Source organism: Apostichopus japonicus, chromosome 17, assembly GCF_037975245.1.
Source record: "Apostichopus japonicus isolate 1M-3 chromosome 17, ASM3797524v1, whole genome shotgun sequence".
NCBI classification, from domain to species: Eukaryota; Metazoa; Echinodermata; class Holothuroidea; order Aspidochirotida; family Stichopodidae; genus Apostichopus; species Apostichopus japonicus.
In genome coordinates, this window is record NC_092577.1 from 14947716 (window position 1) to 14975372 (window position 27657).

The 27657-nt window shown below is 36.7% G+C and overlaps 1 protein-coding gene and 1 pseudogene across 1 annotated transcript; one reads left to right on the plus strand and one right to left on the minus strand.

Annotated features, from left to right (window-relative positions):
- Positions 1-831: 831 nt before the first annotated feature.
- On the minus strand, positions 832-27642 carry LOC139984885 (NXPE family member 3-like). Its single transcript, XM_071999008.1, has 4 exons — positions 27424-27642; positions 18908-19429; positions 9993-10165; positions 832-7752 (listed from the first exon to the last, which is right to left on the minus strand). Exons 1-4 carry the CDS (start codon positions 27586-27588, stop codon positions 6951-6953), a joined length of 1662 nt encoding a protein of 553 aa, XP_071855109.1. The 5' UTR covers positions 27589-27642; the 3' UTR covers positions 832-6950.
- On the plus strand, positions 22395-25571 carry LOC139985197 (uncharacterized; annotated as a pseudogene).
- Positions 27643-27657: the final 15 nt, after the last annotated feature.

Consider the following 27657-nt stretch of genomic DNA (forward strand, 5'->3'; position numbering starts at 1 on the left):
TTCATCAACTCCGACATTTTGAAAGTTCAGTTGTACAACAAATTAAAGGGCTGTCCATGAGCACTATGTCGAGTAAAACTATGCAGTATGAAATACCCCTGCAGTGTATTGCTCTCAAAAGGCAAATGTTGTACCATACTTTTTTTGGCATACTTGGGCAGCTTGTGTATTGGTGCTCCTTGAAAGCATATCTGACTTTGCCAAGTTATGTCTAGTACTTTAAGTGTTAATATGTAGTTATATGTCATAATTCAATTAAATTAATCTTTGTAAAGCTGTTCCAGGTTTGATATATGGTTATTTATTAATTTTCTGGTTTAGGTTCTTTGAGCTGAGTCGTGATCCGGTGATGTGAGGATTACTGATCACTGTTGTTAGTTAACTGGGCTGGTAAGTGATGCATGATATTTTGCAGGGTTTTCCCTTATTGTCATAACTGTTCATGCGGGGACCAGAGGTTACATATTAGCTGTTTTGTTTACTATTATGTTATGATTTTATCTGGCCATGAGCGAAAGGATATATATACGCCATACCATTGATTTGCATTCTTCGTCATGTTACTGAAGGTGTTAATTAAAGTTCATACTTCTAGTTATGTGCTAGATTGGTACTTCTGAAAATATTATCATATTCTGATATAGTCATTTTTATGGATGACGTTAATATAGTACGCAAAGAGATTCGCTTTTACCCTCTTCGGGTTTATGTAATATAGATGATCCAATAACTTCATTCTTTTCTTCAATTCATTCTACTCTTACTCAATTATTATCTTGCTATCATCACTAGAGATGAGCTATTGCAGGTTTGCTATAGTCGTTTGTTCATCGCAAGATTGTCTTTACTAATTAACTGCTGTTTTGTTATTTTCATACAAATGAGGAGTTTCACGTCAATGGTAGGCTGTTGGGTAATGTATACATGGCTATCTGGACAACTGTTTACTTCTAATTTTCTCTTCTCATTGCAGAGGCTGTTTGTTTTGTTCGATTCCTTTGTTGGCAATTATTACTTTATTATTTTTGGACTGAATAAATTGGATAAACCAAGTGCTACTCTTCATCATTGTCATTTGCGTGGCATGACTCACAGCTTCCTCCCCATCCAACTAGATTCTCGAATCGCTTCACTATCTTTTATTCTTTTTTTAGCCATCATTTATTGTCAAATCTTTGCCATAATAACAAACTTATATAAAACAGATATATGACACTTAGTTACTTTTTGATTACAAATATTCAATATTCATAGAGCATAGCACAATTACTAAAAGGGTCTTTAGGAGATTGTATGATAGTGGTCCTCGATGTTTACCATGATCTAAATGTTTCTCAAATTGTAACAGAAATTTTAATTTATACAAAAATTCGTTAACGTTGGGAGTGCTCAAATTTACTTTCTTCTGGAATATATAGTATTTGATATGAAAAATTAAAAAATTCAACGAATGCTGCAATAATATTGATAGCCGAAAAACATACCCGACTTGGAAAATATAAATTGTCTATTAAAAATATGTTGCTCAACATCTAAAACAAAATCAGAAATAATTTTACACTCCCAAAACAAATGATCAATAGTCTCCTCCTTTAGGCAACAGAAAGTACATCGTGAATTGTTAATTAAACCCATCAAACTCAGAAGATGGTTTGTCCCAAGTATACGATGAAGAAAACGAAATTGAAAGTATTGTAATTTTGTCCCCCTTAACCACTTGAAAGGAAATTGTTTACCAAATTTTTTAAGATAATAGGGAAAATACATTTTCCAATAATCCTCAATAGTTTCAGTATATCTCTTAACCCATGTACATTTTAAACCATTAATAAAACTGCTTATATGAGTAACGTTTAATCCTTCCTCTGAAATTGAATTAATCATAACAGTACGTTTGATTTTATCGGGTTTTCCCGCCAAGATAAAGTTATACAAAACATCATCCACAAGCTTAATAAAATAATTGGGAGGATTTGGCAAGCATTGGAATAGATACACCAATTGAGATAAAGCAAACGTTTCACCAAAATTATTTAACCAATAGGAGTAAGGTCTCTACATGACCACAAATTCAATGACTTGGGCATGAAATTTAACCGAAAAATTTCATCTCCATCATTGCAGATAACAATACCTAAAACAATTACTGGACCATCAGTCCACCTACAAAAATAATGGTCAATAAAGTGTGGTTTATGAGTAATTAAAGGACCTAGTGGAAAAACACTAGACTTATCAAAGTGAATCTTACGCCCAGAAACCAGTTCAAAATCTTTCAGGATAAGAATAACCTTTCTCAATGACTCATAAGAACCATCAAGGAATAAAATAGTATGATCAGCATACTGGAGGATTTGTAATTCGTTATTTAAAATAGAAATACCTTTAACATTTAAGCTTTGAACATTTAAACTTTGTTCTTACCAAAACAATGAGAGCCGCCCATGGACTGTGGCTTTCCCTAATTACACGTAATCACACACCATTCTATTTCTTACTCGTATTGGGGCATGTTCTCCTGTAAGAACCTGATGTCTAATGGTGGAAGAGCATCATTAGTCATTGTCATCTTGAGAAAATACTTCCTTATGTTCCTGTAGAAAGTTAGTAAGTGAAATCCTTGTTCGGAACTCAGGTGATTAAAATTGACATTGACTGGAACAGGAAGTTGATTGTGGGGTTTACTAAGAGGATTATCATTACTGTTTATATATGTTGTTTGATATCAACCTGAATTTTTGTATCATCTACTAGTCAATACAATACCAGTTATTTCATTTGTAACTTGTAAGCAAATCAACACCAAACGATTCAGCTAAGACAGTCCTCTTTCTAAGCAAAATATCTTTGATGCTAACATTCGTACTTCTCACCTGAGTAGTTTAATTTTGTACAGTTGATAGTGACCTAGCTTCTTTTTGGAGATTGTTAACTTCCACTGGGAGGGGTTCTGTAAGCATTCGACAAACCAGACCACTAACGTAGTCCAACATCCAATGGGCGTCTATCACTAAAGAATATATTACTTGGAACAACTAAAGCTATGATAACGATCTGAACACTTGCAATATTAAGATTTAATTCTACACGGCCTGTGAAGTGATTAGCTCCTTTCAGTTTTAGCCATTGAAAGGGGATCTGACTTAATTACCACACATATAAGCCAAATTAGTGCCGAAATATGCATGCGACAAGGTAGTTACTTGTGAACCGGTATCAATTATACAACGCACTGGACAGCCTCCAATTAGAATGTTTGTATAATCTGTTATCCCCCGATAAACTCGTCTCGAATCTCTTGAGATGGAACTGTTGAGCCTAACAGGTACTAGCCTCCACAGTTTGACTCGAAACTGTGGATTTTCTTTGTTTTGATGAGGAGCAGGAAGTTGTTCTGAAGTGTTGCCAAGTGCGTATTGCTACGGGAGGGGGTATGGAGGGTCCCTCCGACGGCAGTTTCTTCCTATATGACCAGGTATGTAGCATACCCACCATAAAGGCCTTACATCTTCCGTGAACTGGTCAGTTGGCCTTCGTGGTATTGCAATTGTTTGTTGCAGTTCCATTATTTGTTGCTGCATGGATCTAAAGGCAACTTCCATCTCTTTGCGCTCTTACCTATTCTTGTTCATTCCAACAGGTCTGATTGATGTGTCAGACTACAGGGATGGTGCCTTGACGTCCCCCAAGCCTGCTTCCACTACCCCGTTTGCAGGGTTTGCGGCCGTGTTTGCGTTTAGCTGAAGTGCCTCTTCTTTCAAATTGAGGAAAGAAAGTGGCCTTCAATGTGGACACCCATTCATCTAGACATGGGTTATTTTAGTTACATTTGTTCCATTGAAGGTAGAGATCCTATGATCTGTTGGGATGTAAACTGTAGGGACAGGTGAGGTGTAGTAACCACGAGCAGAGTCTGGACAAGGTGCCATGATTTGATGCATTTTCTTCAGCCATAATAATAACCCTTTAGCCATAATAGAAGCCATATATAACAATAAAAGATCCTGCTAGGATCGAAACGTCAAGCCAACTTACTTTTACACATAATAATATGCCAACAGATACCAAAGTAGTGCACTTACAATGACCAACAATTCCCCTAGTAACACAGTTAAAATGGAATATAAGAAATGAAATATATATAAAGGACAGTAGCTCACTGCACTCTGAGTATGTAAAACTGAATTTCCGATATAAATTTAACATTAAGTTTGCCCTACTCGATGTACCAAAATGATGTAATGGAAATCAAGAACTGAGGGTTGTTTTTAGCTTCTTACTAACCTTGGACTTTAGAAACCCTAATGCTCAGGAAGTTTGAATACCAAGCATTATCTAGGAGACACAGAAACAAAATAAACAACACTGGACAACAGAGTGCAAGGGATTGAAGTCAGATAGATCCATTCGATAGTTTAGCCACTTCAGTCAACCATAATAATTAACTTCATTAGTGCTTAACTTACTATAAAAGGTCTTCGATAACAGATAATAATTAAGTGTTATGTAACAAAACATAGTTCGTGTATATAATAAGCTGAATGTATTTCTTGGTTATCTGTTTCGTTCCTGCTTGTGATTGTTGGTGCTGGCTAGGGGTTCCGTTTGCGCCCAGTACAATATTACATAAGTGTTCCCATCCGGCGGTAAGCAATAATTAAGTAGTTTAGGGACACTTCCTTTATGCAGAATCACAAATAAAACACTTCTGGCTTCCTCCAAGTATCACGATGGATAGTAGGAGGAAGTTTCTTCAAAGGAGCAATTATAGAACATCCCGCAACAGCAGTGGCTACACCGGCTAGGTTGGACACAAACGCTTGCAGTATTATAATGAGATCCGTTAATCTTCGTTGTACTGTGTGGGCATTGTGTGTACGTGTAACGATGTAGCCAACTACACCGTGGACACCGTATTAGCTTTTCTATGGCTTAAAGGTGTTAGGAATATTGATAATGGTGAAACTGGCCTCCAGACAAAGTCTTTTACTTATTATACAGGTTCCTATAGCAGAGTGCTGGAATAATGATCAAAATAGGATTACGCTGTTGACAAGACACACATAATTCTTCTACATTGTAATAAGTGATAAGCTACAAAAAGTGAGTCTTCACTGCTTGTCAGGTAGGTGTGCTCTGCTAATAAATTTGACTAACAGGCAGAACCTTCACTACTAAGGGAGGAATTAACAGGTGTATAATGTAGTAACCAATCTGCCAAATCAGGAGATGGCAATATCCTGCCTTATCCTAAATATACTCTTGCCACTGGTCAACTGGTACTAATATGTTGGTCACTTTACATATTCAGTAGCAAGTAAACTTGTTGACAGGGCTGTTAATGTTTATGTTAACTAACTTATAAAGCGCACGATATCAACAAAGAAAAAGTGCATTCAGCGGCGGTGTACACAAATAATAATAGGAATATTAAGTAAATACAGTACAAGAAGTTCAATAAAATGCTTTCTTAAAGAGGTGAGTTTTTATTCACGCTTCAATCGTTCAAAACTATGAATATTTTGAAGAAAACCAGGTAAGCTATTTCAGGTCATGGTGGCTGCGACTGGAAACGATCTGTCTTTAAATGTTTTACGTTTAGTTATTGGAATATCAAGGACAATGCCCAACTCAGTAGATGAAGAACGTAAACCTGGACAAGTTTTGCGAAGAGTGATAAGTTCTGTTAAATAAGGAGGAGCCTTATCATGAAGATATTTGAAGACAAACGTTGCAATTTTATAGTAATTTCGAGCCTTGATTGGGAGCCGATGAAGTGAGCAGAGAGAGAGTCTGAAGCACTATCAAACTTGCCTTTACCCAGAACCAGCTTTGCATATGTTCTGCACACGTTGCAACTTTTTGATACCAGGAAGATCATCATATAATATATTTCAATAGTCAAGGTGAGATAGGACAAGATATGAAGCGAGCGATTTGCGAATGTCTACGATTTAGTACTTACGGATGCTCCTAATTAATTAAGGTTAAAGAGTGCAGTTTTACATTTAGCCGTTATATGTTCTCGGAAGTATAGTGTTTCATCCCAATATACTCCTAATTATTTGATTGAAGACGATTTTTTTACTAAGCTACCACTCACAGCTATGGAATCAGTGTTGCATTTTTGTAGTTGTTGTTTACTTCCGAAAATAAACTCCGTTTTCCGGATTGAGTTTCAATTTGTTTGAGTTCATCCAAAGGTGAACTTCAGAATAGCAGCTTTCAAGATTTGAGATCACATCTCCTTCAATAGATTGCTGTGGTATAAATGACTTATTAAGTCCGTGGTCATCTGCATATCCCATTACGTTGATGGCAAAAGCATCAATGACACTGCCTAAAGGGCTGGCATAAATCGAGTACGAGGCTGTTGATTAACTTAACTGACACAAAATAAACAATGGAACGATTGTTTTAGCAACAGATTATAGACGAAACAAAAGCAGCACACCTGCTAAGATATTCTTAATTTAATTAAAATCAGTTTGATGAGACTTGGTAGGTATCTTGACATGATTTAGATGGAATGTGCCAGGTCGTCCTGATGTGGGTTCAACTGGACTTGACATGGCTTTTACACATATTTTAAGTGTGTCACTAAACAGGATTGGTCTTTTTGACATATTTTGAATTGACCTTGCCTTGTCTTTGTGACATTGAATTGAATAAAACTTGACAAGTCTTTTTGACATGTTTGGAATGAATGTGGCATTGTTTTTGAGATGTGGGTTCGATGGGAATTAGCATGCCTTTGAGAATATTTTAAGGATGTAATTTGACAGGTCTCTTTAAGATGGTTTAGATGAGATTTGGTAGGACTGGTCTTTTGGACATGTTTTAAATGGACCTTGCCTTGCTTTATTTGGGATGCTTTGGTGTAACACTTGGAGTACCTGTGATATTTAGGCACTATGCATCCCGGCCAACTGGGTGTGGTTATTTACTTGTTAACACATCATAGTTAGTAAATGGTTCATTATCTGAATGAGCGTTGGATCTAACGGGTGAATACTATCCTTTGATTTCTGTACGAGGGTCATGTCCCACACGTCTAAAAATGAAAACCTTCTATCCTGACTGAAAACATCTCTTAATGTCTTCTCTCCTTGTAAAGCTATCCAATCACTGGATATAAGGATAAACCCACCGATGGAATGTTCCCTGGTGTTAGCACTTCTGACTATCACCTTAGTCTCTGGACTTCTCTGCCAAAGTCTACCAACAGCACTTTTAATTGCTTCTAGTCGGTCCCTGTAGAAGGTACCATCTGGAACCCCAAAGTGGGCCCAGATAGACAATATAATGAAGACATCAGGCCCACCTTCCAAGTCATCTATTTCTTCTGCTACATACCTCAGTTTTTTGGCATTTAGCTTTCCGCTCCCTCTTATCGGGGGACCGTGGAATTTATAGCGAAGAGTTGTACCGTTTCCTACGCAGCGTTTTTCCCCAGAAATTTCAATGTTATCGCAGGTTGTACTTTTTTGCAGGTAATAATACATTTGCCTTCCGGTGGAATCTCCATAAATGTGAATGGTTTTCTTTGTCATGCATGACTGGATATCATTTGGCTTGAATGATTTGAGACTGCAATGGTAAGGTTGCCATGTGTTGTTGTAGTAGAAGCCTCTAGTTTGAACAGATGACGTCACGGGAGCTAGAGTACAGGTCGGCAATGCATCTGGATCAGGCGCTGCTCCTCTCACATTGATGGATGGTAGTGACAAAGTTTTCAACTTGGTCTTCGTGCTGAAAAAAAAAGAAGAAGAAACCAGAGAGCCAGTTGGCTTTGTGATTCCTTGCAATATCATTTGCTCAAAACTCGACATATCTGACTTTTGTAGATCAAGTGAGTTAAATTTGTTCATGATCCAAATTGAATTGTCTGTTCGAACTTTTAAAAAAGGTCAACTTCTTTAGGGATTAAGGATTGGGAGGTAATGGGCAATTCCCTCTAATGTATTCATTTAAATATTTTTACAACATGTCTGGATTTTAAGTCAATTCTGACAGAGTTGTGATATACAGTGGAAATGTCTTGACGATGTGCAGGTGCATATAATGGCAAACTTTTGAAAGGAACATTTCTACAATCATTCTCTTTGCAAGCCTGAGTATATTGGATTTTTTGAAACATTGTCATGAAGGTACCCTCAAAACAGAAGATGACGCGTCTCAACATAATCTCCTACCTTTTCTTCATGATGAAAAGCGGTAAATCTAACATTTAAGACATTTAATAAGTACCAGCTAGTTTAAGGAAAGTAGAATAGAGAATATACCAAGATTAACGAGACGTTATTTACGTATTCATGAGATTAACGAGACGTTTTCAATTGTTCATGTTGAATCATTTTCTGGACTAGACACCAATGGCTCTAATTACCCACTTGCGGGGTAACGAAGAACGTCTCCTTGCCCCGAAGTTACTGACAGTCCCAGGCAGCTTTCCATAAACTACTCTGAACACCCAATTATTATCCATACAGAATTGAGAGGGCAAAAACTGGCAATAAAATTCTCTGTTAACATTTCCTGCTTTCCGTGTTCTTATCTCAAAGTTAAGTACTTTTCTCTTCATGAGGCCAGTGACACAACTCGAGTACACATGTCTGAGGTTAACACTATGTGATCCTTCATATTATGTACTGTACCCTCTGGGGATAAAGCTTATTATGTAGAACATCATCCGTAAAAAAATATATTGGATACACAAACGAGATAATGCGGTGACAGATTGTAACTAAAGCGATACGTCACACTTCACCCCAGAGTGTACAGTATATATGAAGGATCACAAAGTGTTAACCTCAGACATGTGGACTCGAGTTGTGTCACTGGCCTCATGAAGAGAAAATTACTTAACTTTCAGATAAGAACACAGAAAGCAGGAAATGTTAACAGAGAATTTTATTACCAGTTTTTGCACTCTCGATTGGTAAAGGAAGCAACTCCAAGATTGATTATGTCCTGATGTTTCAATATATTTAGTGTTTTGAAAAGAAAACCATTGTAATCACGCGGACCAGAGTAACATGCGTATAAATTTAGGTGTAATGTAAAGTACGAAGAACACTTGGGTAGTATATATTTAAATGTATCTATAATACTTACTCCTTTTGCAACGTGAGAGGATAATTGATGAATAAGCTCTTACCAAGTGAGTTGACAGTCGATAGGTCCTTCCAGAAATTTATTTTATTCACATAATCACGAATGTGACTATTTACCTTAATATTGATATTACAGTAGTCGTAATGCTTAATCTCTTAACTGCTTTGATTTAACTAATTACCTGCAGTACAACTATATTGTCTGGGAGAATTTCCCCTTGCATGTAAAATATTTGTGTAACAAGATTGTGTGTAAGATGGTTGTGCTTAAGAGGGTTGTGTGTAAGAGGGTTGTGTGTTTGAAGGTTGTGTAAGAAGTTATGCGTAAAATGTTGTGTGTAAGAAGGTTGTTTAAGAAGTTATGTGTGAAAAGGTTATGTGTGAGAAGGTTGTGTGTTAGAAGGTTGTGTGTAAGAAGTTTGCGTATTAGAAGGTTGCTTTGTGTAGATTATTTTCATGTTAACAGTCGTGCATCACGATTCTTATGTAATATACTTTCATTTTGCTCAATTAAAGGATGTTTTTTGTCTTTTGCCTCAGGTATGGTTGTCCTTGTCTCCCGCAAGAACACTCCTGCAACCCTCGTCGATGACTTACCAGGTAGAGACGCAGAATCTTTAATTCGGAAATATCTCCAACCCCTGCTATATGCGGGTCGCTTCAATAGACAAAATGGTCAGATCTAAATCCAACAACATATCATGTGGTTTCAATGATATGAAGCAGAAGAGAGTGGGCGCAGCCCTGAGTAGGAATATTTCCAGTCATTATGTAGCTACGGCAGATTGGAAAGTGCAAATGTTGTAGAATAGAGAGAAGTACAGTTATGGGATAGGAGCGTAGTAAATCTCAGTGTGAAGTCAATGAAATACTCACCTCTTGAATGCTGCCAATTCAGCTTTGCTGAGAGTTTTCTGCAGTTTGGCGGAGGATTCTTTCGTGCTCATAAAAACGACAGCCCAATCGTCACAGGAGAGATGCTCATTGGTAGGTTTTTTGCAGAACCACGGGCCGTGCGTGTGTTTTGCACTGACGTTGCACATTGGAGGCTGTAATGAAAATATCGTTTTACCGTATTTTAAAAAAAGCTATATGCATATGCTATATATACTGAATAGACTTGTGCTTGCGGTTAACTGTGAAACTTTAGACAGTATACTTGTATCTCCAGTATTGTAAACCGTAACTCTAGCCAACAGAAAGACAACAGAAGCCACTTCAAAGTATGCAATATAGGTTAATTATTAATTGCTTACTTGCAATCACAGGCACTTTTCACTTATTTATTTCACAGGAAATATATTTTGTTAAAAGTCAGTGATATTCATCCGCACTGTGTTTGTAGCATTAATTTAAAAGTCTTGCAATAGTACGCTCCTGAATTGTATATCCTATTGTATTAGACTGTGTACCAGTAGCAATTATGATATAAATACACGTACCTTTAATTTGTTTCGACATAACACACGGCAAATATGATATTTGTAACAATCCCAGTTTCTTATCATTTTGTCGTTTAAAAAAAATAAAATTGGAATGTTACTGAATGATCGTCACATTTAGTATTTTTAAACTGGTTGGGTCATGTGCAGATCAGGTGTGAATCTTTTTACTATATCATTTGTATTTATAACATATAAAGTGAACATGCCACTCATTTTGTAAGGTTAAGGATTTGCACTTATGGCCAGGAAGCAAAGTCTATTTTATGCTACATGCACTTAAAAAAAAATAAAAAATTGTTTCACTATACATCACAATTTTGGCGCATGTGTCAAGGTCATATTTTGTAAAACGCAAGTGAAATGCTAAATTTTATACAATCCCAGGGTGAGTGGTATTGGTCTCTTATACTAGGAACACTTTATAACACTTACGGACTGGTTAAATTTGGCCCCTATAGCTCTTTTTTTCACTGGAAATATGGGGGCAAAAATGGCCCAAGGATATTTCGCAGTGTGACATTTGTTGAGGTCCTATACATCCCTTTCACAGTACCTCCAATTATCATTTTGATTTAGACAGCCATTTCATGATTGTAACATGTTTTGTCAAGAACTTACACTGAAAAACATGAGGGAGAAATGAATACAAAATATTCAATTATGCCGAGTAAAATGCATTTATACTCAGTAACCAACTTAAATACAGTACATGTAGTTACTCCACTGGGTAGACAAGGGATGGTGAGAAAAAAGAAAGAAACCAACAGGGAAGGGGAGAGGTAGAAGATAAACATCTCCATCCCGTGTCTATTAATCCCCTTACATCTATCCCTTTGTGTTCACCATGCTCATTAACTTGTCTGTATTATGTGCGTGTACTTTACAATGAATTACAGAGCATAACAGAGAAAACGGGAAATCATATACAAATCATATCAATAGTTATAATACTAAGCAAAGAGAAATATCTTAAGAAAAGTTATGTAATACACAAAGAGACTGTTGTAAGGCGTTCAATAAACATTTACACACCCTAAACTGACAATAAGATCTCTCTTCCGTTTTGTAAATTCCTTGCCAGAACTTCATTTAGGCCCATCTCTGTTCCTGACGTCCTTACGTAAAAAGACATTATTTTGTAAAGAGCCATGTGTTGAAAATGGCATCACATAGTTGCAAAAGATAGAACGGTAGTAATCTAAGAAAAAATAAAAGCACTACTTTATATACTACCATCACTTTCAAGCAAACAACTGATGATATTAATGTGTGATATCAAGATCATGAGACTTAAGTCACATGAAACTTGCCCAATGAGTTAAAACTTGAAAGAACACCATGCTTGGTAAATGACGAACTTTTGGTTGCGATGCCGAACCTTGGCAGTCAAGTCTGGGTGTGTAATGTATTTGTGTGTACCATGAGCCTGTGGACATGATATCTCAAGAACTACATGTTGGATTGATATCACACTTGATATATGTTGGTCATGGGCAGTAGACGATCCATGTTGTTTTTACGTGCACGCAACATGAATATGTGAGGCGGGATTAATGAAAATTTCTTAAAATCGCAATATCTTTGCAACCATCAGCATGATTTGCCTTCAATTGGTTTAAAGATATGACAGTATACAGATGTAGGAAATGTTATCATCACGTTAATTATTCATGAGTGGTAGCATAGGTGTCTACTTGTGTGTCCCATGAATAGGCGTAATGAACTCGGATTCATGTAAAAAATGTCACATGTCAGTACTGTACCTTTGTAGCAGAAAGCATGATTTAGCTCATATTAGTTATAAAAGGTTTATAATATTGGTAGAATGAAAGTATTTATGTTTGTATGGTATTTCAGCTAGAAGAGTGATATTTGTGATACTTGTGGACATGCCCTATTCAGCAGCCAAATCATTGAAGAATTCATCTGGAATCGGAACCATTGCCAGATTTGTGTCTGGTTTAATATTAGTGAAATCGTACAGCCACACTATCTCAATAATACTATTGACTATATAGAAGGTTAACATTGTTCAAATATATAAACCCGAAGTAATATGATGTTTCTTTGTCATAATAGGTAGATATACCCTAGTGTTTATGGTAATGGCCAAAGATTATGGTAGTTCAACAGAAGTCCACCACTGAATCCTTGTAACTTTATTGTCTATTTGGAATTGATACAAAGTTCAGTCTGCCTGTCCAAGTAGAACTTGTTATTAATTATAACCACAGTTGACTATGGATTGAAAACATCTTAAGATGTTGCATTAGGTTAATAAGAGTGATCTAGTATATGTGGTGCTCTAGAATGACTACAAAGACAGTTTGCTTTGCTCTTTGTTGAAGGATTATTTTTGGATTTGAATTTCCAATCTGTAGACGCATCTTGCTTTGTTACGCTAGTGGCCATACCGGTGTGTTTAAATATCATAATATGAGGAATGCATAATTACACACAAAACTGAGGTCTAGTATTGCACTGTGCACTGATGGGTTAAATTGACGTAGCCGCGTACAATGGAAACAATTGCATAAAGTATGTCGCTATAGGAAACTTTTTGCCATAAGAGTAGTAACAATATACTCAATTGATTGTTCGATTCACGATATATTTAGTTTGGCAAAAGGTTTATGGCTGTATAGAGTATGTGGTTCCTTGCATGAAATTTCCTTTAGAAGTAGGCTACAGTAGTACAAGTTTAAGTGCTCGACCCTAAATAGTTGGAGTCGCCTATATAAGCTTAGATCCAACACTAACAGTGTGTTGGTCTTTCAGATATACTGCACACTTAAGTGATGGGTGAATTGCTGTAGTGTTCAAGTTTGTTACTTCGCAAGATCGCATTATCATTGCCGACAATCCTACAAGAACGCATTCTGTGAATTCTTGTAGTACATAACACTGTACTATAGCAAGAACATATGTGCTGTTTATGTATGACTTAAAGGTAAATAGGGGGAATCTTACAAGTATGTGGTTATTACAGTGTTATATGTTCTTTGTCATTAGAAATACCAGTATCACAATTTCTCGATACCACCCAACACTACTGCTGTTCTTTGTATTAGATATTATAAAAACTACACTCAGTGACAGTGTAACTTTACACCTTGTTATTGTTATGTATGATGCATCTAGAGATGATAAGTTATATGTGCCGTTATGATCCTGGGTAAAATGCTATCGAAGGAGGACATAATATGCAAAGAAATTGGAGGCGGCTTGGCAAGATTTCTTGCAATTTAGTTGTGCATGATAGTAATAGGATGCTCTACGAATATGTGTTGCAAAGTGGATCAACTCTTATAATCACTGATGATATGCAGATGATGCAGTTTAGTTTATGGGACGTTTTAGATACCAAATTAAAGGGATATCTAGAAATTCGTCAGGCAAATGTTCACAGTTCCTATTATAAAAATTAAATTATAAAATTATTGATCTGAAGAAAACTGAAACCAGAATCTACTGGTACAAACTAACTGTTACCATTGTGGAGATATCACATGTCGAAATTTTCAGTTTTCAGTTTCACTTCAATATAAACATTAGGATTGATTCATGTAAACACAGTGAGTTGCCTCTCCACATAATCATTTTGGTTCCTTGTTCCAGCAAAGGAACCATATTATTCATCCCTGCGTGTGGGGGTGGGCGGGGTGGGAATGTACGTCTTTGTGACGATGTATGTTGGATACACTTTAAATCGACAAGAAAATGATGGATCATTGTTACGCTTGGTGTGTGGATGGCCGTGTTGCTCATCTCATGAAAAACCCTTTATATACCATTTATATCGTATTAGGTGTTCCCATATAAATGTGAACAAATTAACAAAATGCAAGACATTAAAACAAAACATTAGGACAGCAGCGGAGCAGCCTCTTGCTTGGTACTTTCGTATAATCACAAACTGTTCCATATTTTCATGATATTAAACTTATTTGATAAATTGATCTGATATACTGAGTATACACGCTAACAAAGCGATTCGCATGGACAACGGTTGTTGCAAGTTGTTTATGTAACCAGACCATAACCTGGTTAATGTTTTGTATAGTTATCATTTTCTTTTATTTTCCACCTTTTGTTTCTATCCATTTAATCATTTCCTTTCATTTTCTTATCTTTGTTTTTATTCATTTGATCATTTTCTTTTGTTTCTTTGTTTTTATTCATTTGACAATGAATAACCTTTTGTTGGTAGATTTATGAGTTCCCTTAACTTTCACTTTTATTGCTAACTACTACATGGCAACAGTTTGTGGTCGGGTGGCCCTGTGTGACCTGTCTTTTCTTAAGCTAAGTAATTGTTTTGCGTGGTCCTATTTTCAAGGAATATATTAGTGGCTCCACTTTTGTTTGGTTAGATAGGAATGTTTTGGTGATAGATGATTATTTTAAATGTACCAAAGGACACCATAAATTAAGTAATGTGTCTGGTAAACTATGTATTAAGTATTAATTGACAGCTGGTTGGTCACTGGACCTCAGATACCAGGAAGTGGAGGGCAAGCTGGTCTAGAGTAGGAGGGGGAAAGTTGAGACAAAGGCCAAATCATGAAGATTCAATGAACCAAGCTTTGTGTTTAATTGGTTTAAGGTGGTCATGTGTGAGTTGCCTTGTACTATTATTATGGGATATATTCTTATTATTATGGGATGTATTCTAATTACTATGGGATGGAGTGAATAAGGTAGCATGGTAGGGGGAAAATTAAGAAAAGACACTGACGCCGAGTTAAGTTTACAGTAGTTACAGTAGTTAGAGGAGAAGAGGGGAAGGATTGAGTTTGTAATAGTTAGAGGAGAAGGACCAAAAGATTTTTATTTGAACTACGGAGACATGTAGATGGTTGATGGGGATACAAGAGCCCCTTTGTATAAGAAGGAGAGCCAGTAGTAAGGGCATGGTAAATGATAAGAAGTGCCTGAAAAATGACTTTCTGCTCTATGGGCAAAAAGTTAAGTCAGGAAAAATTGTGCTTAAATATGTTGGTGTCCAACTATACGTCTAACAGCTGTATTCCTAATAAGCTGAAGCTTCAGTAATATGGTTGTGGTAACCGACAAAACAAGGAATTACATTAGTCAATGTTACTCTCAATGAATGCAAGAACAAGCTGTTCTACACACTTATTCTTCAGATAAACACGGATTTTACCTGTTACGCAAGTAAAAATATGCAGACTTGATATTTAGAGTTGTCAAAGTGCTCCAAGGATAGCGTGGGTTAATGAGTTTATGGAGAAAAATGTCACAATCTACAAATTGCAATAATTCTGCAACTGCAAGTTGCATTTGTTTCAAACTGTATATTTGGTTGTTGGTTTCTGGTAGGTACATTTTGATGTGTGTACAAATTTGACATGCAGATTAATGAGGGGGTGAGGCTTCACATTATATCATTAACGTTATTTCGTACGCTCTACACAATAACTCAACACAATAATGATGAATCAGTGTCATACTTGGTGGGTAGATAGCCCATAGTGAGTAGACCCTATTGTCAAAGGTAGGTCAAAACATGAAATAACAATAACTTGGCATCAACTTAGCAACATATTTAATGGTAGATGATAACTGAATGATGGTTATTCATCATGGATAGTAGGTAAATAAATCCTATTGATTTTCCTGTAAATAACAAAATATCAAAGACCAAAAATATTTAAATATGCAAGGAACCACACACAAAAAGGTGTTCTTGTCTCTATACTTCATTGATTTTCTTTTTATGTTTTTTGTAATATTTGAACAAAAGTCAACAGTAGCAATTGTTTTGCATGAAGTAGGTTTGTTAAAATTGTGGTATGATACAGTATACATGTCGACGTCATCAATGATCCTCATTTAAATAACACAGTGTATCAAATCAGTGACATGACAAGTCAGATAAAATAGATCAGCTCATTTGAATCAATAGTTGAGTGACTTTTTTGAAACTCTGATGATATTTAGTTTATTGTCTGTTATTGACAGGATCACCACACTATCTCACCACTTCGTTTCTGGGAAGGTGATAACAGCTGAGGAAGAGAAGTTTGGCAGATCAGCAGATCTTGCAGCTGGTCTGACTAATCTGTGGCTTCATTTTGGGTGTTTAACCTGTCACACCCAAAATGATCAAAGGACTTTCTATCTATCATAGAAACTGTTTTCCTGAAGATACCTTTAGTGAGGCCCACAAGAGCTCTGAGCAAACTAGTATCTAACATGAAGAGACTGTAAAACAGTTTGGCACAATCTTAGATTTGCGACTGACCATGATTTTCCCAACCAGGAAACTGTACCAACAAGTAAAATTCTTGAAATTGTCTTCTTATATCTTGTGACTGATATTGTGTATAAAAGTGTATGAAAACTCACAGGAGTACTTGCACTTTGGATTTAATAATAGTTTATAAACATTTTCAGATAATAGGCAAAGTCTTTAGATATTTCTACCTGATTTAGTGATAAGACGAAACTAAAATTTGTGAAGAGAGTGCAAATATTATTAGTTTATTTTTACTTGATTGGCTTTATAACTAAGACTAATGAAGTGTTTAGCGAGTCTACTTTCTGTTTCATGTAACTCTAGTCTATTTAATTCTCTATACAGGTTGGTTGTCTTTGGTTGATTCTGCTATGTGACAAATTTATACGGTCTAGACGGAAAAGAGATTTCCCACAGACATTTTGTGGTTTCCAGAACTCAAACTTCAAATCTACAAAATTTAGGAGTTACTGTAGACCGTTTAGTAAGTGTATTATACACAATAGAAGTCGCAAAGTTTGTCCCTTCCTGCCATTGAGTCATTTGAGAAGAAAAAATTGTAATTATGCGGTTATGATAAGAAGAAGAAAAAACATTCAAATAAGGTTTTTTTTACCAAATATGACAGATCCATACCGTCGCCATGATATGTGATATGGATGCGTCTTGTTACCTGAAGTTGCAACAATTGTGTCCATTTTTACGGAGCAATAAATTTCAGTCCACCAGAATATATCTTTATTATATTTCAGGTAAACTGCCAAGGAGGTGGACTTTAACTGCTGACCCTTCAGTTACATACATCTGCCTGTAATTAATGTTGCTTTATCAGCACTGATATAGAAATTTCAGCAGATGTTGAAAACAAAACTCTGAAGCATATCTTAATTCCTGAAAGGTTGTATGTATGCTTGACGTCCTATAAGGACCCTTCACAAAAACCAAACTGAACTGAATTTTACCAAACAGTATTTACAAAATGGAACGAGCTTTACTTTATGAGTTATCATGTTTCAAAGGTTTTCAGGTTTTGACACATGTCGACCTCATATGACATTTGACCCCTTCAACTTTCAAATGGTTCTTGTACTCACCAAGTTGGATGTACCTACCAAGTATGTCCATTGGTTCCACCTGTGTTTCTTGAGATGTCGTTTTTACAAGCTGTTTTTGACGATTACCAATTAAACCCATCCTCGCATAAATCTTAACTGATGTAAAATTGTTGTTTCAAAGACCATGTACTTTCTACGGAGTAACACCACCATATCAACTATAAACTAACTCACATACGGTTGAAGAGATATTGACATTTTACGAATTTTATGGTAAGCCCGTCACACACATTAATATTCATGAGGTGAGAACTACAAACATAGGGCACATCTATTCAACAGATTGCATCATTCTACTACGTATGACATTTATTAAACTTGTGGTTGTTGATATATCGTGTTTTGAAGCTATTCATCACATCCACACACACACATACCTCCTCCTCGCCCCACCCCCCCCCCATACCCGCACACACATAAAACCGTAAATGCGCACTAGCCAGCACGATCGCAAAGTTTACTGAGCTTTTCGGCATCCTAAACAAACGCAAAGTTGCTGAAAATGTGAAACGTTTGACGTACTGAACTCCATAAGTACACACACAGCAATTTAAGTGAGCTAAACATTTAACTCAATTGTGTCAAAGGGGGGGAGGTGAGGTCGCCGAAGAAGATGGATTCTAAGGTTTCATCTTTATCATCAGGTACATGATCCATTCTTAAACAAGTGTACCAAATGCCATGATTTGGACAGTCCAAACTATAAAAACCACATTACTGTCGCATGCTTGATTTAGTTTAAATCAACAATATGAATAGAGCATAGAATTACATTTGCATTATGTGATATATACTGACCTCGGGAATACAAATTTCCCCTGTTCTACAAACAGTCTGATACCAATCTGTTAGCTTACTATTGGAGACCCAAACTCTATATCACTTTTAGCATTGTCTGTAACTGTACATAAAGAATGTACAACAAGACGTAAAATCATGAGAGAACGTTTCAATTCGAGCTTGACTTACCTTGAATGGAGCTACCCCGCAAGTAACGTCCTCAGTATAAACGGTGCCGTTTGGTGCTGTAGTCTGAAACGTCCCATAGAAGGTGAAGACTGTGGCTGCGCTACCTTGCTGGGTCCTGTTCAGGATTTGGACAGCCTCACTTGGGTGCACAAGCATCGCATCAACTCGCACAGTTCCAGGCCACCTCAGTGTAAATAATGCTAAATACGTTCCATTTTCGTAGTCAAAGAAATAATCCGGACCTATGGCAGAATAGGGTTTATCAGTGAAGAGTTTCACTCGAAAGTAATCACCGCCATACGTCTTCCACGTGCCTTGTTTGGCTCGTGACTGGATTTTAATTGCCAGGGTGTCACAAACATGGTAATAAACCCGCGGGTTCATAATTTCGACCACAGACTTTGCGACATCCGTCGTTAAGGAAAGAGATCTTTCTTGGTTTCCACGTATTTCCCCTCTATTATTATCTGGTAAAAGACTGCGGTCTGGTTTCTTTGCTAAGCAATGGCAGCTGTGAATATCCTAGAGAAATTAAAAAAAAAACATAATTGTTTCATCAGGAATTAAAACAAGCGCAGCAACGGCTCAGCTTAACTTCTACAAGAGAAATTTGTGTGAAAGATATAAGACATAGGCCGGGTAACATTTTCACCAACTCCTATCTTCCTTTTTTCCTTACCTTATTCTTCTTCTTAGCAGACATAGTTTGTCACAATGTTAGAAAGTTGTAGGCATTTGTTTTGAAAACATGACATAAAGATAAATGTATATTTTATTATTGAAACAAACAAAGACAAAAAGTTTAAAACAAATTTGATACGTGAGAGGCAATAATTACAGCTAAGTTGTGTTCTTGAATACTTAAATTGCACTGCTGCATTTTGTAGTATCTTTAAAGCAGAATGCAAAACTGTATTGAGGTTTATTGAATGACATAATCGTAACAGAGTATGAGCAAATTTTCCTGAAAGATATTATGAAATTTTTTTGTTTAAATGACCTCTGCAGATACTATCGACCCTTAATTAATGTATTTTGACAATTCACAAAAATTAGTGCATTTATACTCATAACGACACCTCGTGGAAGTAGGAGACTTGTCAATGTTACACTTTCTTAGCTATGGTGTCCACAACGTTTTCACACTTAAGCCAGTTAACGTCAAATGACTTTGGCTTTAATAAATATCAAGGGGTTTGACCAACTCGGAATGGGTAACTTTTAAATGATTCCCTTCTTGAGATATGGTATGAGAGAATTACTTTTTTCCCGGAGAGAGTGATTATAGAGATATGGTCTATGTAATTTGGTTGTTTTGTGGAGAGGTGGGTGGGGAGGAGAGGGGAGGTTGGGAATTTAGTGATGGAACCGGTCCCAAAAATAGTAACCGCGTACGCACAACGTGGTTTGAGAAACAACATTAACAGTATATTTTGCAGCCAAATTAACTTACGAGAAAGTAACGGTAATGGTACGCATACTTGGCCTATCGAACATTTGTTCTATCTTTGCGTTGCACTATTGTTATGCTAGTTCTCCGAGAGGTCGCGGCAATGTATAGATCAGTTGGCAACTCCGTAGAAACTTGTAGTATCAGTCAACCCTTATTATGAAATGGTTGTGCCCATTGTATATTTACAAGCCAATCAGATGTTGCTTGATTCTTTCAAGAGTAGAAAGGTACTGTGCATTTCCTTTTGTGAGACCGTTCCACTAAACGATTGGGGGTCAACTTATGAGCGTAAGAGTCCCGTCCGCCCAAACGTGACCCCATTAAAGTACAAAATTTACTTACTATTGAATTGCAAGGTATTAAGAATTTCAAGTGCTAAGAATTGGTAACAGTTTGGTAGCAGTTCGATCACTGTAATTGTGTAACTGTTTGTTTATTGTGACATCTTTCAGCTGAGCTAACATTTAGTGAGGTTTTGACTGGGTTCCCAATACCTTTTAACAAATGAAATTCTCAAAATCTTTAAGACCTTTTAACAAACAACAGATGCTATTTTTTAACTATTGCCAGAGAGTTGTGTAAGCAATCAGAAACAAACTACAAACTTAGTGCATAACTACATCATGTATTTACCAACTAAACATATTGCTGTGGACTATGGCAAACCTACTTTTAAGTCCGGCAATATACTGATAAATTCGTTATATTGCGATCATATTCATACCGACGGTATGGCCTTCCTCATTAGTACCGATGTATAGAAGAATCTGTATTCTCAAACATTACGATAAAAATATACATTGCCGAATGTACGTGACAACATGTACATATCACATTACACACAGCTTTCATTGCTGGAAACCTGCCGATTGTTTTATTATATTTCTACTTTCCCGCACCTTCTCAGAGAGGTTTCCTGAAGGATACAACGATACTTTTCCAGAGAAAATGTCTGTTCGAACGCATCAATTAGGTGAATGACGTTATGCAGGCAAATAGGCAAAACAAGCGACTCTAAGTTAGTTCTACAATTTCCGCAGCAAATACGCTCGAGTGTACACGCACAGGTGATTGCCTATATATTATGTACACATCGCGATCGTACGTAAACAGCCTTCCGAGCCCAGTTGGTACGTATAGCGTTGCACATAATACACTCAAGCCACAGTTCATAAACCGTTCTTCGAAATTGCTGACGTAAATTTCACGGATTAACTTTTCAGTAAATAACTTTAGGGACTTAAATTTATTCCACTAGTATGTTCAAGTGGTGGGGCGTTAGCAATGTGACGTATAGCCCTCTTTTGGAGAATATTTAGGCGGTCAAAGTTAACATTGTATGTACCAGACCAACTATAGCTGTAGAGTAGGATAGGTGTGGCAGAACTAATGTTTGATAAAACCTTGTAATGTAAAGATAATGTTTGATAATTTAGTTTAGATTAGTAGAAAAAGGGATCAGGAGGGACACTCAAGTCCCCATCAAGGACCCTATAGGAGAGAGAAAAACTGAAGACACAAACACTCAAACCCGATTACAATGCTTAAAGTGTCCCAAGTATTCTTTGATAATTCAGTGACCAGTTTCAAGGGCGTAGGCTAGCCTCCCCCCCCCCCCCAGTGAAAAATGTGGAGGGCGGAAGTATCATTCCGCCCCCGGTTTGCAAGTCAAAAAACCCCTTTTTCATTTCCAAATGAGCAAAAAATCTCATTTGGAGCACCAAATTGCATCTAAGGCCAGGTGAAAATACAAAATTAAGTTTACAAAATGGAGTGGGTGTTGAAGTGTGCTCTATTGCACCAAATTGCATCTGAGGCCACCTGGAAATGCAAAAAAAATCCAAAGTGGAGGGGGACACCCCCTCCCCTTAGACCCCTCTCCCAGGCCGGCCGTCAGTCTTCAGCCCCCCCCCCACTCAAAAGTACCTTCCTACCCCACTGACCAGTGTATTCATGATATTGCTGTTTTCTTCACTTCCACTTTGTTTCCGTTCATGTAAAGAGTCTTTGTAGAAGTGCAACAAAAGAATTAGACGGTGGGGCGAGCCGTTCTGGACGGTTGTCTCGTTGTCATCACTTTGGGACTACATGAAAATGATTTTAAAATTAGATATATTATTTAAAAAAAATAATTTTGTGTTTTCCCACACTGGGAATTGGGGCGTTATTGAGAAATTAATTAAAATGGCAAATATATTTCTGTTAAAATTACCCGATTGTAGAAACGAAAATATCCAATCAGATCGCAAGTTTCATTTGACACTGGTTGCTAAGACTTGTCATTGACGCGATTGGTCCGATAATTTGCCTGTACATCAAAATTATGCCGATCGACGAATCAGAGTCGCTGTTTTAGCGTGCTTCGGTACGGCTATTTTACGTCTCAGCTGGTACACACAGACGCTTCGCTTGCCGCAAAACATGACATAAACATGGATTGCAATGCGGGAAAGTCGCTGAATTCGTCCAAAAACAGGTGTTTTGCTCACTGCGCTGATGTTTTAGAAGATATTAAACCGTTTACAACAGCAAGGTGGACCACATTCTTGAAAAGTGTGGACATTTGGAAGGATTTGGTCGGAAATCAAGCCGATATAGCAACAGCTTTTTTTGCGAGAGCATAGGAGTACGTGTGTGTGGTTCCCGTGTGTGTTAAGCTTGCCAATTCCAGAATTTGGTGGATGTCATAACACTTGTTATCGTTATTTTACCGACTCATCGAAGCAGAAGAGAGGAAAGATAAGCAAAGAGAAGCAACTACTAGCTGCCAAATCAAGTCATACATCAGGTAGGTTCTTTATTTTTGTCATATAAACATGGACATTTACGGAGAATTTTCACTCACTCACTCACTGCTTACACTTAGGCTAGGGTGAAATGCACTGGCTGTATGGTGTGTTCAACTGTGTTGTATTGGTGGTGCATGCTAGCCTATGGCAATGCTAATGTCATTAAATTTAAAAAAAAAACTGTCATAATGACCCAATATAAATTAGCAGACCTATATATCCCACTTCTTTATGTGTTTTGGTGTAAAATATTGTTAGGTTAGATCCTTGTATTGGGTCATAAAAATCATGTTGCATAAATTATATAAAGCCAATGCATGATCATGCATGTCAGAGCTATGCCCAATTTTTCAGATGTTTTGGTGTAAATATTAATTGATAAATTTAGTGCTACATTGAAATTATTATAATATAATTCTACTTAGACTTGGTTTTCTGACGGTTTGTGTCTATAAAGCTGTCGCATGGCAGACCTATGCCCAATTTTTCAGATCTTTTTATATTGGGTCATAAAAATAATTTAAAATTAAATATGTTGCATCTAAATAGCCAACGCAAGGCGGATCTTTTTCTTGTGTCAAGACCTTCATAAAAACAATTCAAAATAGTTTTCTGACAGTTTGTGTCTAAAAAGCTGTCGCACGGCAGACCTATGCCCAATTTTCAGATCTTTCTCTTGGGTCAAGACCTTCATAAAAATAATTCATAATATTGCATCTAAAAAGCCAACGCACGGCGGAGCTACATGTATGCCCTTTTTTGGTTTTTTGTGTACATATGTTATTTATTGCTACATTGAAATAATATATTCTTCTTAGTTTTCTGACTGCTTTATTTTGTCTAAAAAGCCGACACGGCTGACCTAGGCCCATCTTTTTATTCGGGTTACAACAATATTGCATCTTGAAAAAAGCTAAAGCAAAGCAGATTTACATGTATACCCAATTTTTGAGGTCTTTTTATTGGGTCATAAAAATCATGTTGCATTTAAAGAGTCAACGCACGGCAGAGCAATGCCCAATTTTTTTGGTGTAAAGGTTAAAGATATAGCTACATTGATAAAATGTATTTATTCATATTTAGTTTTCTGATGGTTTTTGTCTAAAAAGATGTCACCATGGTAGTTTCAGACAAGATTTTGTTGAAAAACCTGTCACACGGTGGAGCTACATGTATGCACAATTTTGTATGTGTTTTGGTGTAAATTATACAAACTTAAATTTTATAATGGCTTGAAAATTGTATATTTAAATATATCTTTAATTTTATATGGCATTTTCTAAATAGCTGTTGATGGCAGAGCTATGCCCGATTTTCAGGTGTTTTAGTGTACATATTTTTTTTATTTTCATTGCTACATTGAAATATCCATCATCTCCCTATACACAGAATACAAAATGAAAATTCACACATATTTTTCTTTCTTTCTTTTGTGCCTTTACAGAATTGGAGCCTTCAACTTCAAGTATTGATACTGGTGATGAAGCAACAAGCCCCGAGGGTGTTACGATCTAGCTCAGCTCTTGCGGGTGTAACGAAGGAGCCATCTGTCCCTTCCCACATCCTGCCAAAGATTTGCATCTTCTGTTGCCGCTATGAAAACTCATATACAGAAGCTCAGAGGAGAAAAAGAAAAGAACAGTTGATGCTTTGTGAACAGCCTGATGGAGGCAAGCTAGCCGCAGCTGCTAAAGACAAGAAGGACGACCGCATACTTCTCCAAATTCGTGATCGTGACTGTGTGGCAATCGAATTGCGTTATCATAGAAGTTGCTACAGGAGCTACACAGGGTACCAAACCAGGAAGTATGTTGAGCCAAAAGAACAGCTCTATGCCACAGCATTTGATGCTTTTTGCAAGTACTACATCGAACAAAAGATTCTTCGAGAGAAACAGATTTACAGAATGACATCACTAAGGCGGTATTTTGGCAAAGCTGTGAAAGATGTTGAAATGAAAGATGCCTCCAACTACAGACCTTACAAAAGATGTTCTCCCGCTGCTTTTTGGCACTTTTCCTGAAGGAGAACAATCGAGCCGATTGATATAGACTCTAATAGGAGTATGCCACCTTGAAGATGAAGAATCATTCTAAGGTTCTTTAATCATGCTAATTGCTATTAGGTCAAATGTGATCCGTCATATCAAAAGAAACAATAAGGTCGGCCATGCATAAGCTGAGATACAAGCAAAATATTCTTGCAAATTATAAAGAAAAACATGCATTTTTGTCATAATAAAGTGATAAAATGGCAAAAATCTGTTATTTTGGGGAAATTTCATCAACTATACGGTGTTTCGTTTCAACACTTCATGGAATGCACGTCCTTATTAGATGCCAATTCCAATATCATTACTTATTAAAAACAATATGGGTCATTGTAGGATGTCAAATCCCTGAACAAACAGTGTAATACCATATTTCACTTGCATGACACGCAGTCCTTTTTAAAGGAATTCTTGTTTTTTAGTGTTTTGTTTTTAGGTGGGATTTACTCAAAAGTGCCCCATTTCTGGGAGTGGGAACTGTTGGGATATTGAAAGGACACACAATACCTACATTTTAAGCCACATTTCATGTAGTCCCCAGGAGATGACTGCAAGAATTAATTTACAAAGCTGTTTTGGCCACATGCCCCATAGTCTAAATGTAAAAACTGTGGTTAGAGAAGAGCGAATGAAAGTGCTAAGTCTAAGCCTAGTGTAAGTAGTAGGTACTATGCTGTTTACACGCCAACATATTTATATGGCCAATATAACGAATAGGCTGGTCACTGAAGTTACTGAACAACAAAACATATCAGTTGACACTTACAGAGGTCCGTACTTTGTGCAGCATATATATATATATATATATATATATATATATATATATATATATATATATATATATATATATATATATACTTTTATTACAGAATATATTTTTTTCGCTCAGAATAGAACTTTGTTGTTAGAGAATTTGTTTTTTCCTTACAAAGAATAAAAGTATATTTTTGCATAGAATATAATTTATTCTGTTTCAGGATTAGTGGTTTGTTATATACTTTCCTATTTGGCATTGGAAAGGTCTGTCTGGAAGCTAGTATCAATCAAATTACGACAGGTTCTAGTTTTTTAATCTTAGGATTGCATTTAATCCGACAAGCTTTATACGACATGTTCACAAGATTATGGTCACTATACCCAACCGATACATTTCCCGAGGAATATAATTTTTTCTGGTTCGAAATCAAGATCAGATCAATGCAAGTAGGACTTTTTGTCAGTGATTCGAGTAGGAGTATCTATCACATTAAACCATTGAAACTGTTGGCATACTTTCCAATGCCACAGTCTTTATTAAAGTCATCTGTAATAACCACGTCACCATCACTAGCTGATTCAACAACATTGCCTAAATGAATTACCAAAACCGGTATATACTCACATTTAGAAGGTGGACGCTAAATAGAGCCAATAAAAAGTGGCTTTGTGTTTGTTAAGCAAATTTCAGTCCATATATTTTCAATACCAATTGTCACAAGATCAGTTTTATGAATGCTGCGTAGATGTGTAGAGACATACATCGCCACACCGCCACCTCTACGATTTCTATCATGGCGGTAAAGGATATAACCATCAATAGCTACTTCTTCAGAGGAAATTTGGGTGTGAAAGCCTAGTCTCATTCAAGCAAAGGACATCCACATGTTTATTCACTAGATCCAGTCTCAAGAACTCGAGTTTACAGCTAGTCTCTCCCAGCAGGGAGACAATATTAAGGTATGCTATACGTAAACCCTTTAGTTGTCGAATGGGATTAAAGCAAGTACTCGAATCTACTCGGAATGCACCATCCAGTCGAACACTCACTCGTTTAAGGTAGTGTCTTTCATACGATAAAGGCAGCCATCACGTAAATGCGCATTCAAAATGTGTATACAGCAGTGCAATGGTACAGGCGTAACGTTAGTTGGTTAATAGCATTACTGTACGCATTTATTCATACCACTGTAGTAAGCACATGGCTATAGTAGCTAAACCCAAAACTCATCTGTATCAGTTTAAATATTTATGCCTGAGCCCTTTTGAGCTGCCGCAACTAGACGACATTACCAGAAGGCTAACATTAGCTACATAGCCTAAAAAGTGAACATTGCAAAAAACTGAAAGGCTTAACAGGAATTAAAAATTAAGACGCAACTCTACGTTAACAATTCCCCTGCATGACAAAGACTAGCCTAGGCCTACAATAGGTAATGCTCAAGTCAGGAGGCTTTGTTTTACTTACCGAAAACAGATGTCCATTCCGCGAAAAATCACGGATAGAAGGAAGGCTTCTCTCCTCATAACTACCGATTTTATGAAAAATCTTGAGCGGGGACTTGAAATAGAAATATAATACCGGTAAGGCTGCAAAGACTAAAAATACGGCAAATTGTCCACTTTTGGCCATTACGAGTCTGGATTTTTACTTACACGGAAATGTGTGGCGTACTCCTCATAGTATCTATATCAATCCACC

Coding starts and splice junctions, on each gene's coding strand:
- LOC139984885 (XM_071999008.1), bottom strand. CDS start 27,588: ATGGCCAAAAGTGGACAATTTGCCGTATTTTTAGTCTTTGCAGCCTTA. Junction 19,430..27,423: donor GGAATGGACATCTGTTTTCG/GTAAGTAAAACA, acceptor TAATTTCTCTAG/GATATTCACAGCTGCCATTG. Junction 7,753..9,992: donor GAATTGGCAGCATTCAAGAG/GTGAGTATTTCA, acceptor TTTTTTTTTCAG/CACGAAGACCAAGTTGAAAA.